Below are 16,642 nucleotides of genomic sequence, written 5' to 3' on the forward strand. Positions count from 1 at the left end.
GAAAGCTCTCCACGTCCGCCATTTTGGCTGCCTCTGTCGGTCTGTTCAGTTACCACGTGAACCGCCGACGGAGACCCGTGGGGGGGGGAGGAGGCGGCGGCAGTGCTAAGTGAGAAGGGAAAAAAGACTACGAGGGGAAGGGGGTGTCTGGGTTGGGCGACGCGGTGACACCCGAGGCCCGGTGGCGGCGGTGGATCGGGGCAATCAAGGCTGAAGCAGCCAGGGAACGACGGCGGCGGCGGCGGTCGGACAAACAGACTGACCGAGCCGGGCGGTGGCGGGAGCAGCGGGAGGAGCCGGAACGATGCCGGCCGTGAGCCTCCCGCCCAAGGAGAACGCGCTCTTCAAGCGAATCTTGGTAAGTGGAAGGCTCCGGACCAGCAGTGAGGAGGATTTAGCCGGTACACGGGCCTGTCACCCCTAACCTCGGTCCAGGGGCACCGGGCCACCGCCGCCCGGGACCCCGCCTTCGTGCTCCTAGTCAGGCCGAATGCACTGCCTCGTCCCCTCCTCGGGGTTCCCACTTGGGCCCGCGCGCCAGGGGCCACGGGCTTCCTCCTCCCGTCCCCACGCTCCGGAGGCCGTGGTTCCGGAGTAGGCCCCGTTCTCCTGGCTTCGAAGCGGCCGGTTTTCATTCGCCCTGAGCGAAGGGGGCAGAGGCCTGGCCTTCAGCGGGGAAGCGGGCGACACGGGCAGGAGCGGCGGCCCGGGTGGTTTGGGAACCCTGCCGGCAGGCCGGGGTGGCACCCTTGGAAGGAACAGGTGGTGCGGATGCGGCACAGCTCATTCATTGCCCAAGCGCGGCTCTCCCTCCATCGTCCGTCCCTCCCTCTTCCTCTCCTCTTGGGAGTCACCTGTCCCCGCCCGGCTCGGGGTCACTGAATGACCTGGGAGGAGGGAAGGAAGAAAGGAGTTCAGAAGAGGAGAGGAAGGCTTCTAAACGACAGCCTCGATGGAGTCAGTAGGAATGCTGGCATCTGCAGCTTCTCGGCCTCCTTCCCTCCTTTCAGGAGTAGGGGAGAGACATTTATTCCTTAGCTTCCGAGCGGGAAACATCACCCTCCTTGGGAGGTGGGGCCCATTGCGAGGGGGCGGTCCAGTAGGAAGTGGAAAGTTAAGAGCTTTCAGCGGAGAAGTTCTGGACACAGATTTTCTTGTAGACCGAAGTGTATTAACACTGACGCAAGAAATGAGCAGCAGAGAAAAGAGAATATAAGGACTTATGAAATGGATCTTTTTGACGCTAGCTCAGGCTCGATAATTTCCTGCATTTCACATGTTTGCCGTTTGCATTTTTTTTTTTTTTAAATAACCGTAAATGCGATGATGTTTGGAGGGACTGTTTACACTGGAACATCTGCCTTGTAGCTTTGGTGCTATAATTAATACTTTGTAGCACGTTTTTTGTTTGGCATCTAGTGTGTGGGTTGCCGCTTTCATGCAGACACTTCTTTATGAAAGGATTAACTGCATTTGCCAGACTTAAGACTTCAAATTTGGAGTGTGTGTACGAAAGTGTTAGTTCTTTCCTCTTGTAATTTAAATGTATTTAATTTGTTTGAAAAGTATAACAGCGCTGAGGATCCGGGTTTTCTAGAGAAAGGAAAGTAACCCATGTTGAACTAACTTTGATTTTACAGAAATATCCATATGCCTACAGATTTAGTCAGTTCGTGTGGAAACGTGTAGGAAAGTCGCATCCAATACGGTGTTAACTCTTAGTCACCTTGAAGTCCTTATTGCCATTTTTTTTGGTTTCAAGACTAATTGGCGTGTAGGTAGGACTATAGCACCTTTTTACCACAGCAATTTATTTACTTTTACAACTTTTAAAGGAGTTGTTGTTCTCTCCATTATGATAGCCATTAGCCACATGTGGCTCTTGTACACTTGAAATATGGCTAGTGTGATTGAGGAATTGAATTCTTAATTTTAATTAATTTAACTTCACATAGCCACATGTGGTAAATGGTTACCATTTTGGACAGTGCACTTGTAGAATCCTCCTTTAGTCTCAAAATGTCCCAAGATTAAGGAACACCCTGAGATTAAGGCTAACAGCTAGTGTAAGGGTCAGGAATGCAATTTTTTTTCGGTTGCGTTGGGTCTTCGTTGCGGTGCGCGGGCTTTTCATTGCGGTGGCTTCTCTTGTAGCGGAGCACGGGCTCTAGGCGTGCGGGCTTAAGTAGTTGTGGCACGAGGGCTCAGTAGTTGTGGCTCACGGGCTGTAGAGAGCAGGCTCAGTAGTTGTGGCGCATGGACTTAGTTGCCCCGCGGCATGTGGGATCTTCCCGGACCAGGGCTCGAACCTGTGTCCCCTGCATTGGCAGACGGGTTCTTAACCACTGAACCACCAGGGAAGTCCTGAAACTTTTTTTTTCAGGGCACTTACACCACACCTGCCTAGTTCTTTGTTAGGTAAAAGGAGTTGTAGTAATTGTTAGGTGGCTACACATATTGTAGGTACCTACAAATATTGTAGGTAAATTATTACATGTTATTTATTGCTTTTGGAAAAAGTGCTGTTTCTACAGTTAATGATACTTAGGTTGGACTTAGTTGCAGATGAAATTAAAATTAGGAATTGTTAACAAGTAGATTTCCATATGTGCGTAGGAAGGTCCGCTGACTTTAGTTTCTATGTGACAATAATAGTTTTGCAACCGAGTGAGGACAGTGACCTTGAAATTGGTCTTAATATACTTTTACCCGTACTGCATGTGTTTAGAATATAACAAAGAAAAAATAAAAAATGGAAACAAAGTTTTACCTGCTCTGAAGTCCCCTTTCTTCTGTATACAGTAGGTAATCAAATGTTTGAACTAGAATAAATTTGTTTAAAAGTGAATTAGAGGGACGTCCCTGGCGGTCCAGTGGTTGAGACTTCGCCTTCCAGTGCAGGGGGTGTGGGTTCGATCCCTGGTCAGGGGTGCTAGGATCCCACAGGCCTCGCGGCCAGGAAGCCAAGGCATAAAGCAGAGGCAGTGTTGTAGCACATTCAATAAAGACTTAAAAAAAAAAAAAGGTCCACGTCAAAAAAAATCTTAATAAAAAAAAAGTGAATTAGAAAACGAAATGCAATTTTGCTATAATGTAAATACACTACATTCTTATGAAACTTCCAAAATACTTCTTTTAAAAGTCTGTAAAGAATCTTATGAGAAGAAAAATCTGATAATGTTGCAAATTCACTGATTTGTTTGTTTTCTTTTAGATTTCTATCCTAAATCCTTTCTGGAATGGATATAGTATGAATGAACACAGAAGTATATGTTTTTATGTAAATTGACAAAGGATATATATTTTAAAATGCTTTATTGTGTTAGAAACCTGAAATGTTCAAGACATGATTCTTTTGGGTTAAAAGTAGATTAAAATACTTGTTTGTGCAGATTATTTCTAGAATAGAGTATTCTGGTAAAAAAAAATGAACGACTACAGTTTAGTTTTCACTTGTAGTGGACAACATGATATGTGCAGAGAAGCAGACAAAAGCTAATAGGGAACTGAATTTAACGTTTGATTATGCGAGTATTTCAAAGCCTTGCCGTCTTGGCCGTTATTGGGGATTACACAAACTAAGTTATTTGATGGTATAGAGTTGCCATCCCACCTATTACTTTGAAGACTGGTTAAAAGCAGTTTCCACAGAGGCAGACATGGTGCCCTGTATGATTGGTGGACAGGAGAGCTACTGGCCAACCAGCTTTAACAGAAGGGATCTCTTTGTTTAGTGTGCATTCTAATTTCCTTTAGTATTTCTGCTTCTGATAATGCATTTCTTAGCATTGATTCAAATATATTTTCTTTGTTCAAAAAAGTGCTTTTGGACATAAAAAGCTAGGTTATAGAAGGGATCATATGCAGAGGACTGTTTGTTCAGAATTTTCTCCCCCAGATAACTGCATGGTTCATTTCTTCTCTTATTCCTTTCAGAATTCTGCTCAGATGTCCTCTAAATGTCATACTGAGGTCTTCCTTGACCAGAAGTCCTCTTCAGCCCAACCTTCTGATTTTCTTCCTTGCTTTATTTTTCTCATCACTTATCACCATCTGACATATGTATACAAGTCATTTATCACATGTCTACCATAATTAAAATGTAGGTTTTATGAGGATAGGGATTTTGTTCTGTTAATTGCTATACCCCCATTAGTTAGAATAACGTACCATAATACGTATTCAAGAAATATTTTTGCATAGAATCAGTGTTAAGACAGTGACTACAGGGCAGGAGAGCGAAACCGTAATCTTTGGATTTTGTGCTTGCATAAAGACTTTTGGAGAAGGGAGTTAAGCTGGGCCTTGGCATTGTAGAATACATTGTTATATGAGGTAATTGTAGGGTATCAGGCAGAACCTGTATTACCCGGTGAGACCTTGGAAGTTTCATTTATGAATGAATCATGGTATCAGGTTTGTTTACATGGCCCTTTTTCCCATCACAAAAGCATAAGAGGAAATTTTTATTGTTTCTTTTTTGGTTGTGTTAGCACTGGAGGAGAAATGGTATCTGGATTAAATGAGGATGTTTGTCATGAGCCTGTTGTATCAAGTAGTAAAACTCAGCCATCTGTAGTTTCATAAAGCTCTAAAACTGATTCTGACACAGAGTCAGGGGTGAGGACCCCTGTATATGATATTACGAGACAGGAATATAAAATGTTAGAAGGGAGAACATTTGTAATTTACAGTCGCTTTGTGAGTGTTTTTTAGAAAATTTAAAACTCAAATTGAATTCTTGGAATTTGGGAAAGGTATGCTGGGAAGCTGGTGTGGCAGAGCAAGCCACTTAACTGATCAGTGACCCTAGCCAACCATCAGCATCCACATCTAAATCCAACTTTGCTCTCTATTTGTAGGCAGTAGCCCTATTGAAGAGAGAAAAACTGAAGATTCTTAGTGAAAAATGGTTTTAGAAATAATGTCAGTTGCCAGTGCTGACGGTAAGAAGAACAAGTGAAGAGATTTAAAAGAGTGATGGTTGTTAGTATATATATTAGGATGTAGAGGGGAGGCAATTTTTGCTGTGACTGTATTTTTTTTTCCTTAATTAAGTTATTTTATTTATTTATTTTTGGCTGCATTGGGTCTTCATTGCTGCGCGGGGGCTTTCTCTAGTTGCGACGAGCAGGGGCTACTCTTCATTGCGGTGCGTGGGCTTCTCTTGTTGTGGAGCACAGGCTCTAGGTGTGCAGGCTTCAGTAGTAGTGGCACGCGGGCTCAGTAGTTGTGGCTTGCAGCCTCTAGAGCGCAGGCTCAGTAGTTGTGGCCCACGGGCTTAGTTGCTCCGTGGCATGTGGGATCTTCCCGGACCAGGGCTCGAACCTGTGTCCCCTGCATTGGCAGGCGGATTCTTAACCACTGCGTCACCAGGGAAGTCCTGTGACTGTATTCTTGACTTCTGGGAATTTCCCTGGAATGTCAGCTGTACATTTACATTTAAGCTGTTTTATGATGCATACTGTACAAACTTGTATTGAAGTTGTAACTTAAAAAAAAACAAGTTTAACTTGTTGCATGTGGTTTTTCCCCTTTAGGTAAGATATGAATTGTATTTTCACTACTTAATTTGGAACTAAAATAATTCCATAAAATTTTACTTTAATAAAAGCAATCTTTTGTCTATTTAAAAGTGAAATATAAATTGCAATATAGAAATAAATGATGGAGAGGTTAATGTTTTTGTTACCTGATATGCTCTATTCCACTGAGATTTTCTTTGGTAAGTATAATAGGAACACATTTTCAGTTGAGATCATTTGAAATTTCTACTAAAACCTACTGGGGAAATTATAATCTTATTTGAAGCCAGTGATAATTTTAATCTTAAAGATTGTTTTTATTATAGAGGAGATTATATGAGCATTTCTCTGTGTAATCTGTAAGAGTTGTTTTATCTGATTGTGTATAAAAGGAGAGATGAAAGTTTGCTTTTAAGAATGTAGACCTAAGGGACTTCCCTGGTGGCGCAATGGTTAAGAGTCCGCCTGCCCATGCAGGGGACACGGGTTTGATCCCTGGTCTGGGAAGATCCCACATGCCGCGGAGCGACTAAGCCCGTGAGCCACGTCTACTGAGCCTGTGCTCTAGAGCCCGTGAGCCACAACTACTGAGCCCATGTGCCACAACTACTGAAGCCCACGCTCCTAGGGCCCGTGCTCCGCAACAAGAGAAGCCACCACGATGAGAAGCCCGCGCACCGCAACGAAGAGTGGCCCCCACTCACCACAACTAGAGAAAGCCTGAGCGCAGCTAAAAAAAAAAAAAGTATGCCCATGTGTTTAAAAAAAAAAAAATAGACCTAGGGGGAAAAAAACCCCTCCGGGCTGGTTGTGTACTTCCACACATGGTGGTGGTTCTGATTTAAGAAAAAAAAATTTTCCCCTTATGTTAATGGCTTTCACTTAATATGGTACCCTTTTTTTCAGAGAGATCTCATTGAAGATTACAAGATCACCTTTGGTTATCGGTGCTTGGGAACTGAGTCAAAATCTTTAAGAAGAGGGAAATGAAGTAAATTGGCATTTATTGATCATCTATTTTGAGCCAGATTCTATGCCAGGCTTTTTTTCCACATTAGCTGATATAAACCTTGCATTACTCCTTTGAGGAAATTGTAATAAGTATAGGCAATACTTATGATTACATTGTCTAAAGTATATTTCTGATTGCTTTATATACAGTCAGTTGTGCTATATCAGAACATACGGGTTCCTAAAAGTCAGTGCGCTATGCAAAATCAGGTAATAAAACCCATAGGGCTTGTGGGAAAAATGGAGTCGGCACAACACTTAAAAACTTCATTGATGCCAAATTAGGAACCAAGGTAAGAACCTAATAGAAATGATAGCACAGTTTTACATATGTAAAATGGCTAACCAATATGGAAATACTATAATGTAAATACTGCCTTTTACCTTGGAAAAGACCTGAAGTTTGCTTGTAGAAGTAGGTGTCAGAAGGATTGCAGCTGGTGAATTATTATGAAGTGATGGAAGGAAAATTATCTTAAATCTGAGAGGAAGTTGTGACACCTCATAACCCACAAGGTGAACTGAGGGAGCTTAGATGTTTGAGGCGTGTGTCTGTGCTCTGCGTGCCTATGCAGCTCGTTTCAGCGGGGCGCAGATTTCTGTGTTCATCTAGTATTTCTGGGGGACAAATCCCACAGAAGCAAACTTGAAATTTGAAATTTAGTTTGCTCGAAACGTCAAATTATCAATCGTGTGGGAGCAAATATGTGTTTTCAAAACTAGCATTGTAGGGAACTGGCCATACCTGAACTTACTTAGAGGTCACACAGCCTGGGTCTGGGTAACCCTTCCCTCACTCTGTCGTGTGTCTGTTACTATTAGTTTTTAAAATTTTGGTTGCACCAGGTCTTAGTTACAGCAGGTGGGCTCCTTAGTTGCAGCTCCAGGGCTCCTTAGCTGTGGCACGTGGACTCCTTAGTTGTGGCATGCACGTGGGATCTAGTTCCCTGACCAGGGATCCAACCTGGGCCCCCTGCATTGGGAGTGCGGAGTCTTACCCACTGCGCCACCAGGGAGGTCCCCTGAAGTGTGTCTATTCTTGCATCTAGTATCTGAGATAGTGTCACATTCTTTGTCAACTTAGTTGCCACTGCCATTAAGGAGACTTAAACTTCTTCCAACATTTTCTTTGTTAGAAGAAGCTTTGCACCCAGAGTATCAAAAGTTTCAGGCTAATTCATTCTAAAGATTTTTGTGGGGTGGCTAAGTAACACTTTTAAAGCAGGAAATAAAATATTATACGTTTCTTCAATTTGTGTTTTGAAACAATTTTGATGCTCAATGGGGGAAGCCTGGTGTGGAAAGAAAAATAGAAAGATGATGGGTTTTAATCCTGACTTTGCTTTACTTTATCTTTTATGTTTTTTAAGCCTTAGTTTGTAAATTTGAGTAAAGAGAGAAACAGTACTTTTCTGACCTACCTCACTGGTCAGGTAGTGAGATATGTATAAAAGTCCTTGGTAAATGGTAAAGCATATGTATTAGTAAACATCTGTTATAGGTGTAGTCTATTAAGGACGTTAGCTTTTTCATTGAATTGATCTCATCTTGGTTTTATGTTATGCTTTGTATTCTGTTTAATATTTTTATTTTGCTTTTGTATATTTTTTGGTATTTAAGAAGGTTTATATTTTTGTTTTAATCAGTTTTATGCTTATACCTTTAAAAATTCCTGGGAATTCCCCGGAGGTCCAGTGGTTAGGATTTGGCGCTTTTACTGCTGTGGGCCCAGGTTTGATCCCTGGTCAGGGAACTAAGATGCTTCAAGCCACGCAGCGCGGCCAAAAAAAATTCCTTTAGTCCTCTTTTTTTCTTACTTAGGGTGTGGAGGGGAGGGAATTTTATGCTGTGATTGTGAATTTTATGCTATTATTTTATTTGTCACCTATAAAATAAATCCATTTTTTTCCCCCATTTTTAAAAATTATGGTGAAATATGCATAATATAAAATTTACCATCTTAGCCATTTTTTAAGTGTACAGTTCAGTGGCGTTAATAAGCACTTTCACATCATTGTGCAACCATCAACCCCGTCCATCTCCAGAACTTTTTCATCTTCCCAAACTGAAACTCTGCACCCATTAAACAACTCCCCCATCACCACTCCTCCCCCAGCCCCTGGCACCCACCATTCTGCTTTCTGTCTCTATGGGTTTGGCTTCTCTAGGAACTGCATGTGAGTGGGATCATACAGTATGTGTCTTTATGTGATGGGCTTATTTCACTCAGCACAGTATCCTCAAGGTTCATCCATGTTATAGCAGGTGTCAGAATTTCCTTCTTTTTTAAGGCTGAATAAAGTTCTGTTGTATTTATATACCACTTTTTGTTTATCTATTCATCTGTCAATGGACACTTGGGTTACCTCCACATTTTAGCCATTGGGAATAATGCTGCTGTGAACATGGGTGTACAAATCTCTCTTCAAGACCCTGCTTTCAATGCCTTTGGGTATATACCAAGAAGCAGATTGCTGGGTCATATGGTAATTCTTGAGGCATACCATACCGTTTTCCATAGTGGTTCCTAGCAATGCACAAGGGTTCCAGTTTCTCTACATTCTTGCCAACACTACTGTTTTCTGTTTTTGTTTTTGTTTCATAATAGCCATCCTAGTGACCATGAAGTAGTATCTCATCGCAATTTTGATTTTCGTTTTCCTAATGATTAGTGACGTTGAGTGTCTTTTCATGTATTTATTGGCCATCTGTATGCTGTCTTTGGAGAAATGTCTAATTAAGTCCTTGCCCATTTTTTAATTGGGTTGTTTGTTGTTGAGTTGTAAGATTTCTCTCTATTTACTGGCTATCGATGCCTTATCAGATATATGACTTGCAACTATTTTCTTCCATCTGTGTGTAGTCTTTTTTTTCCCCCAGACCTGTTTGTTCGTTTGTTTATTTATTTATTTATTGCACCACACAGCATGCGGGATCCTGGTTCCCCAACCAGGGATCGAACCCATGCCCCGTGCATTGGGAGCACGGAGTCTTAACCACTGGACCACCAGGGAAGTCCCTGTGTGTCATCTTTTGATGCACAAAATTTTTAAATTTTCATGAAGTCTACTTTTTCTCTTTTTTCTTTTGTTTTCTGTGCCTTTGGAGTCACATCTAGGAAATCACTGCCAAATTCAATGTCATGAAGCTTTTTTTTTTTTTTTTGGCTGTGTTGGGTCTTCATTGCTGTGTGCGGGCTTTCTCTAGTTGTGGCGAGCGGGGGCTACTCTTCGTTGCAGTGTGCGGGCTTCTCATGGCGGTGGCTTCTGTTGTTGTGGAGCATGGGCTCTAGGCGCGCGGGCTTCAGTAGTTATGGGTTACAGTCTCTAGAGCACAGGCTCAGTAGTTGTGACTCACGGGCTTAGTTGGTCTGCAGCATGTGGGATCTTCCTGGACCAGGGATTGAACCCGTGTCCCCTGCATTGGCAGGCGGTAAATCCATTTTCTTATGTGTGAGGCAGTGAATGAGCTTATTCTACTTAATTTTTTTTCTAGTCTCTTTTCCTCTGACTTTTTAAAGTTATTTTTACTTTGTGAGAGCATGCCATTTTATGTACTATTCTACCCTCATCAATACCTTTGTTTTAGATTTAATTCTACAATTAAATATAGTTAATATTAAACAACAGACCTCTTTCAGAAGTTTTCCCAGTCATCTCTTGGTTGGATGAAGCTTATTGTCTAGTATAGATTCCTCAACAGTGCTTGTGGAAATCTCTTAAGGTCTTAGATGTTAAAAGTGTTTTCCTACAGTCTTGATGTTTGAAGGACAGCTTGGCTGGGTTTAAAATCCTTGATTCACATCTTCTTACATTTCTTGAAAATAATTGACCCCCTGTTGTCTTGCTTATATGTTGCTGATGCCAAACTGATTTCCTTTTCTTTGTCGATGACTTGGTCTTTCTTTTCGAAGACTTGAATTTTTCTTATCTGTAAAATTGAATTGATTTACTTAGGTATGTCTCTGTGTTGACTATTCTGGATAAATTTTCCCTTGTGGTTTCAGATTGTAGATTGATGTTTTCTTTTGAGTCAAGAATTATAGTTTTGAATATTAGTTCTGGTCAGTTGTTTCATTCTTCAGTGATCTTTGCTTATTGGATCTTTGCATCTCTTTTATATTACGTTTCCTTCAATTTTTTTCTCTGTTATTCATTTGCTTGAGAAGTCTTATTTTCTATCTTTTTAGATCATACATCTTGTAATTTAGTCTTCATTTCTGTGATGATTTTGTTTTTTTCTGTTTCTTAAGTTCAGTTTGTTCCTATTTTAAAACTTGTTTGCTCTTTAAAATTTTGAATATTTGATTTGAGGTGTTCTTTTATGTCTGCACTTGTTATTTAATTATTTCTAATTTGTGATGGAGCGTTACATCTTTCCAATGTGTTATCGCTATGGTTTTTGGTGTGTTTTCATCTACCCAAATTTTTCACTTTTAAAAACTCTATGTAAGTAACTTGGTATGAATGCTGGGTTCTTTTTTCTGTTCAGGTTATTTGTGATGGGTTTTACTGCACCAGCAATATAGACAGTTTTATTTTTGGGTGAGGCTGGGTGGTTTCTTCAGTCTCTTAGTTCAAGAGTACCCTCTTTGTTGCTACAGTCAAATGCAGTTTTTAAAATAAGTCCCCTCTCCCACATTGTTCTGTATTGGTTTAATAAGGCCTTGATCTTCAGTGCTGCCCTCTCCATCAAACCTTCAAGTGACACTTTCTCCTTCTAAGGTGTCTCTTTCTCCTCCAAAGCTATGCCTTACTAAAACTGCCACCTTTGGTCTTACAGACTTTCTGAGCCTCTACATTTTGACTCCCCAGTAGCCATTGCTCTCATCCACCATGTCTCTCAGTACTTCCTTTTGACCTCTGGCTTGGGTGAACTTGGGTAAATCCTGAATATTACCCATTCAGTCACCACGAGGACCCTGCTGTATTTTTCTTTTGGACAGTTCCCATTGGAACATGAGACTTCTGGTCTTCAGTGTTTATGCAATTACATGTAAATTAGAGTTTTTAGTTGTCTTTGTAATGCTCTGGGTGATTTTATTTGCTTCCTTTCTTGGCCTGTATGGTTTTTTTTTTTTTTTTAATTAACTTATTTATTTATTTATTTATTTATTTATTTTGGCTGAGTTGGATCTTTCTTGCTGCACGCGGGCTTTCTCTAGTTGCGGCGAGCGGGGGCTTCTCTTCGTTGCGGTGCGCGGGCTTCTCATTGTGGTGGCTTCTCGTTGCAGAGCACAGGCTCTAGGCGCGCGGGCTCAGTAGTTGTGGCGCACAGGCTTAGTTGCTCCGCGGCATGTGGGATCTTCCCGGACCAGGGCTCGAACCCGTGTCCCCTGCATTGGCAGGTGGATCCTTAACCACTGCGCCACCAGGGAAGCCCCAACCTGTTGTTATGAGGATTTGTGTAATGTTTAGAAATTAGGGGGCAGCCATTATCCTGTAAATCATTTCTGGTTTTATGTGTTATGCTTGAAAATAGTAGTGCTTGCTTTAATATAATTTGCAGTTCAGGTTTTATATAATTGAGTAATTGGTTATACTTTTGTTGCTGTGTCCCCATGACCACTCCATTGTTTTCTTTAAACTCTTTGGGATTATTTATCATTGAAATAATTATGAGGTTCTATTAAATAGCTGACTTTCAATCATATGTATATACCTTGAGTTTTATTTAATTTTGTCCTATCCCTAAGCAATCAGAGTTCATAGCAGAGTTCTACTCATATTAAGCAGGAATCCTAAATTTTCCTCCAATTTTCTTTTCTCAAGTGACATAATTTAATGCTGGGGGGAAAAAAAAAGTAAGGTAAGAGAAGTCTGGCACGTTTTATAATGCATTAACAGGATTTTAGTATCCAGAAAGCAGATGGTGATTGTCACATTCAATTCTGTGGCTAGTAAGACCTCATCTGTAATTTTAACTTCTGGACCCAAAACTTCGAGAGATAAAGACCAACGACTCCGTAATGCTGACACACCACAAAAATATTGGTGTAAAATTCCCACAGACCTTTCTTGTCTTTTGTTCTGAGACTATGTACTTGTTACTTTAGATTTTTGAAGTGCCTTTTGTTTTGTGAAATACTGACAGATTTTTAAAAGATTGTTTATTTAGAAAAATAAAAATTAAGCAACCCCATTTTTAAAATAAATTTATTTATTTATTTTTTGGCTGTGTTGGGTCTTTGTTGCTGCGTGCTGGCTTTCTCTAGTTGCAGCAAGCGGGAGCTACTCTTTGTTGCGGTGCGAGGACTTCTCATTGCGGTGGCTTCTCTTGTTGTGGAGCACGGGCTCTAGGCGTGCGGGCTCAGTAGTTGCGGCCCATGGGCTCTAGAGTGCAGGCTCAGTAGTTGTGGCGCACAGGCTTAGTTGCTCCGCGGCATGTGGGATCTTCCCGGACCAGGGATTGAACCCGTGTCCCCTGCCTTGGCAGGCGGATTCTTAACCACTGCACCACCAGGGAAGTCCCCAACCCCATTTAAACTGTCTAATTTTTTTGAAATTTTACTAGTTTTATAAAATATACAAGTATAGGAACAATACTGTATCGACTTCAGAGGGTGGCACAAAAGGTCAAAGGACTTAAAACTTTCGTATAAGGAACAGCTAAAATTACAAAGATGTTTAGCTTGAATAAGAGAAAACTGAAGTCTTAAGAGCTAGAATCAGTCAACAGAAATTAGAGGGTGATAGAGTTTGGCTCAATATAGCTAAAAACATTTCAGTAGAGCAAGCTGGCGCCAACAAGAGCTGTGTGACCACTTGCACCAGATGACATTTACTATAGAATTAAGACAAACGTATTTTTAAAAATAGTATAAAACTAGGAGGGGGAAAAATCATTCATAAGATTTGTTTTCATGGTTGTAATAGTTTGCCAGAAATTGTATGATATAAAAAGCTAACATATTGTCTGCAAATGGAAGCTCTAACTAAAAGAATTAAAGGAAAGGAAGGATAAAGGTAGTTTTTCAGCGTTCCTATGTTTTCTTTTCAAAAAACATTTAAAAATTTAAAGTATCATTACCTACAGTGAAGTGCACAGGTTTTGAGTGTACTGTTCTATTAGCTGTCTTGGGCATGCTGCTCTTTAATTTTGACAAGTCACAAACCAGTGCAGCCTGTGGCCCTTTCAAGATGTAGAGCATTTACACCATCTCAGAAGAGACACCTTGTTCCTCCTGATTGTATATTTTAATTCAGTTTCTGCTTTCAGATTTCTCTATAATCAGTCACACTGTGTTGAGTCTAAATATTTTAAGCCGTAACTGATACCGTAGTGCTTTATTTAAACATTTTATTGAGTGCTTACTCAGGTTCTTTTTATACATTTGTATTTAATTCTCACCTTAACCCTGCAAGGTTGTTAATGTCCACATTTTGCAGGTGACACAGTTGAGGCTCTAATAAGTTTAATTAAGCCAGTGATGCAAACCTGTCTAAGTGTTTTCTAAGATTTGAACTGTAGACTCTAGAGCAGCGTTGTCCAATAGAGTTTCTTGTGATGATGGAAATGTTCTGCATTTGAATTTCCCTGTGTTAGCCATTAGTCACATGTGGCTATTGAACACCTGAGATGTGGGTAGTGTGACTGAGGAGGTTTACTGAAGAAATTTAAATTTTATTTAATATTAGCTAATTAAAACGTTAAATAGCTATAGCTCTGAGTCTAAAGACTGTAGGTGCCCTTTCTCCATACCTGTCTGCTCTACAGAAGTAGGACTACTAAAAGTAGTTCCAGTACACTGGCACTACTAAGTGCTAGCCAGGCTCCTAGTAAGTTAATAAATGTTTCCTGAGTTGATTGTGGCATAGCTAAGGCTCATTTTCTTTTTAACTTTTTAATTGTGAAAATTTCAAACATATGAAAACAAAGACAATAATATAATGAACCTGTCTCCTTGGTTTGACAATTACCAACTTTCAGTGCATTCTTTTTCATCTATGACTCCTACCCCCTGGATTATTTTGTCAAATCCCAGGCATCATTTCAAAATGGCTGACTTTTAAAGCTAAGTTTGGCTTTTATCATTTAGCTTGATTGGAGGCTGCATTCCTTTTAATCAGTTTTGATGGATAAAATGTTTTTTGTATTAGCTGAAGGAAAACAATAGAAAGGTGTATTTAATACTAAAGAAAATTATGTAATGTTAATGCCAAATCTAAATTGTATGTATTGGGACTTCCCTGGCGGTCCAGCGGTTAAGACTCCGTTTCCACTGCAGGGGACACGTGTCCGATCCCTGGTCAGGGAATTGATATCCTGCATGTCACCCGGTGTGGCCAAAACAAAACAACCCCACCCCCCATAAATTGTATGTATTATATTTAAATTTTATATATCACTATCTTCTATTGATGTAAATAGCCTGGTTTCTTTATTTGCCATGTCACAGTTCTACTGTCAGTTCTGTTTTTAAAATCTTTGTAGTACTGGTTGGATCTGTCCTGCTAATGTGCCATCCAGTAGCTGGCCTGGGGCCTGGATGATGTATCTGTTAGTTCAGTTCTCAAAGTCTGGTGTGCTGTGAATAAGATTGCATGTTTATGAACCCTGGAATTCATAAACAACTTTATGGGGTTGCTTTCCCCAGTTCCGCCTCCTCTGTGATCTTCCTGATATTTTGTTTCCCTGGGGCTCCTCTTCTCATCCTCTGTCTAGAAAGCTGGGGTTCTAGTTATTTCGCTGTGCTGTGTACTTTTGTGATCATGCCCATATTTGGTTAGAGGTTTATCAATTTTATTGATCTTCTCAAAGAACCGGCTTTTGGTTTCACTGATTTCCTTTATTTTTCTCTTTTCTATTTCATTGTTTCTGTTCTTTTTTCTTTTGTTTCTTCTGCTTATGTTGAGTTTAATTTGCTCTTATTTTTCTACTTTCTTAAGGTGGAAGCTGATATGATAATTGGAGACCTTTTAGAATACAGGCTTTTTTCTGACTACTTTTATAATTTTCTCTTTTGTCCTTACTTCTTAGCATTTGGATTGTGGTGTGCCTCTTTTTTTGTTTGCTTTTTGTTTTGTTGTTTTCTTTTTTTTAGTTGATCCTGCTTGAAGTTTGTTGAGATTCTCGGTTCTGTGGGTTTAATAGTTTCCATTTCTCTATTGAGATTTCCTATTTGTTTTCTGATTATTTCATGTTTTCCTTTCAATCTTTTAATATTACTTAATAGTTACTGTTTTAATGTCTGTCTGCTATTTCTATCATTATTTCTGAATCTGTTTTTGTTGATTAATTTTTTTCTGTAGGTCATGGGTCACAATTTCCTGTTTCTTCACATTTCTAATAATTTTTGTTTTTCTGTAATGTGTATTATAGACACTAGGATATTGAGTATCTGGATCTTGTTGTCCTTTGTAATAGAGTTTTGTTTTGGCAGATGGTTAATTTGCTTGTGCATCAGCTTGTTCTTGTTTTTAAGCTTTAATAAAAGTGGGTCTAGATTATCCTTATTCCCAAGGTGTGGCATTTCTGGGTCTCTGATGAATCCTGGAGCGTTTAATGAAGTCTCTAACTGGATGTTTGGAACTCAGATGTCTCCCAGCCATGTATAAGCATCAATAGTTGTTCAGCTCATGCTACTTGGTAGTTGTTCTTGGCCAACTTGAGTAGAATTCTGCAGTGTGCCTGATCAATTTAATATTTGACCAAAACTCTTGTACAGATTTCTGAAATTTCATCTCTGTACAGTTCTTTCTGATACCCTGCTCCATAAGTTTCAGCTCTTCAGGCGTTTTCTATCTCAGATATCTGCTTAGGTCAGTAAGACTGCCATGTTCTACTTGTGTTCCTCCTCTCTATTCTGCAGTCTGGAAAATGCCTATAGACAAAAAAAAAAAAAAAGATTTTCTTGGGATTTACCTTGTTTCCCTTCTAAGAGCACAGTCCTGTGTTGGCTATTGTCCAATGGCTGAAAATAATTATTTCATATTTACTTAACCAGTTTTATGCTTGGCAGGAGCATGAGCTGGTATCAGTTATTCCTAGACGTTTTAGAAGCAGGAGTCTCAGTGTATGGTGCCAGCATTTAGCACACAGGATTTGAACAGTTCATTCTGTTTGAATTATATCCTGTTTTGCTTTACTGTTTCTGTAGCACAGTG

At 40.2% G+C, this 16,642-nt stretch overlaps 1 protein-coding gene across 3 annotated transcripts in view; it reads left to right on the plus strand.

Moving 5' to 3' along the window:
* Window positions 1–16,642, plus strand: part of NAA15 (N-alpha-acetyltransferase 15, NatA auxiliary subunit) — a 75,963-nt gene continuing 59,321 nt past the window's right edge. The window contains exons 1-2 of one of the 3 annotated variants that reach the window (XM_082389800.1): window positions 2–358; window positions 6,432–6,516. Coding sequence is in view for 2 of the 3 variants with exons in the window: in XM_082389799.1 (XP_082245925.1) it covers window positions 305–358 (54 nt within the window). In the remaining variant the exon portion in view is untranslated. Of the gene's footprint in view, window positions 359–6,431; window positions 6,517–16,642 lie in introns of all 3 variants that reach the window. The other 2 variants (XM_082389799.1, XM_082389798.1) reach the window with 2 other exon arrangements.

Source organism: Balaenoptera borealis (genome assembly GCF_965194805.1).
Source record: "Balaenoptera borealis genome assembly, chromosome: 4".
Lineage (NCBI taxonomy): Eukaryota > Metazoa > Chordata > Mammalia > Artiodactyla > Balaenopteridae > Balaenoptera > Balaenoptera borealis.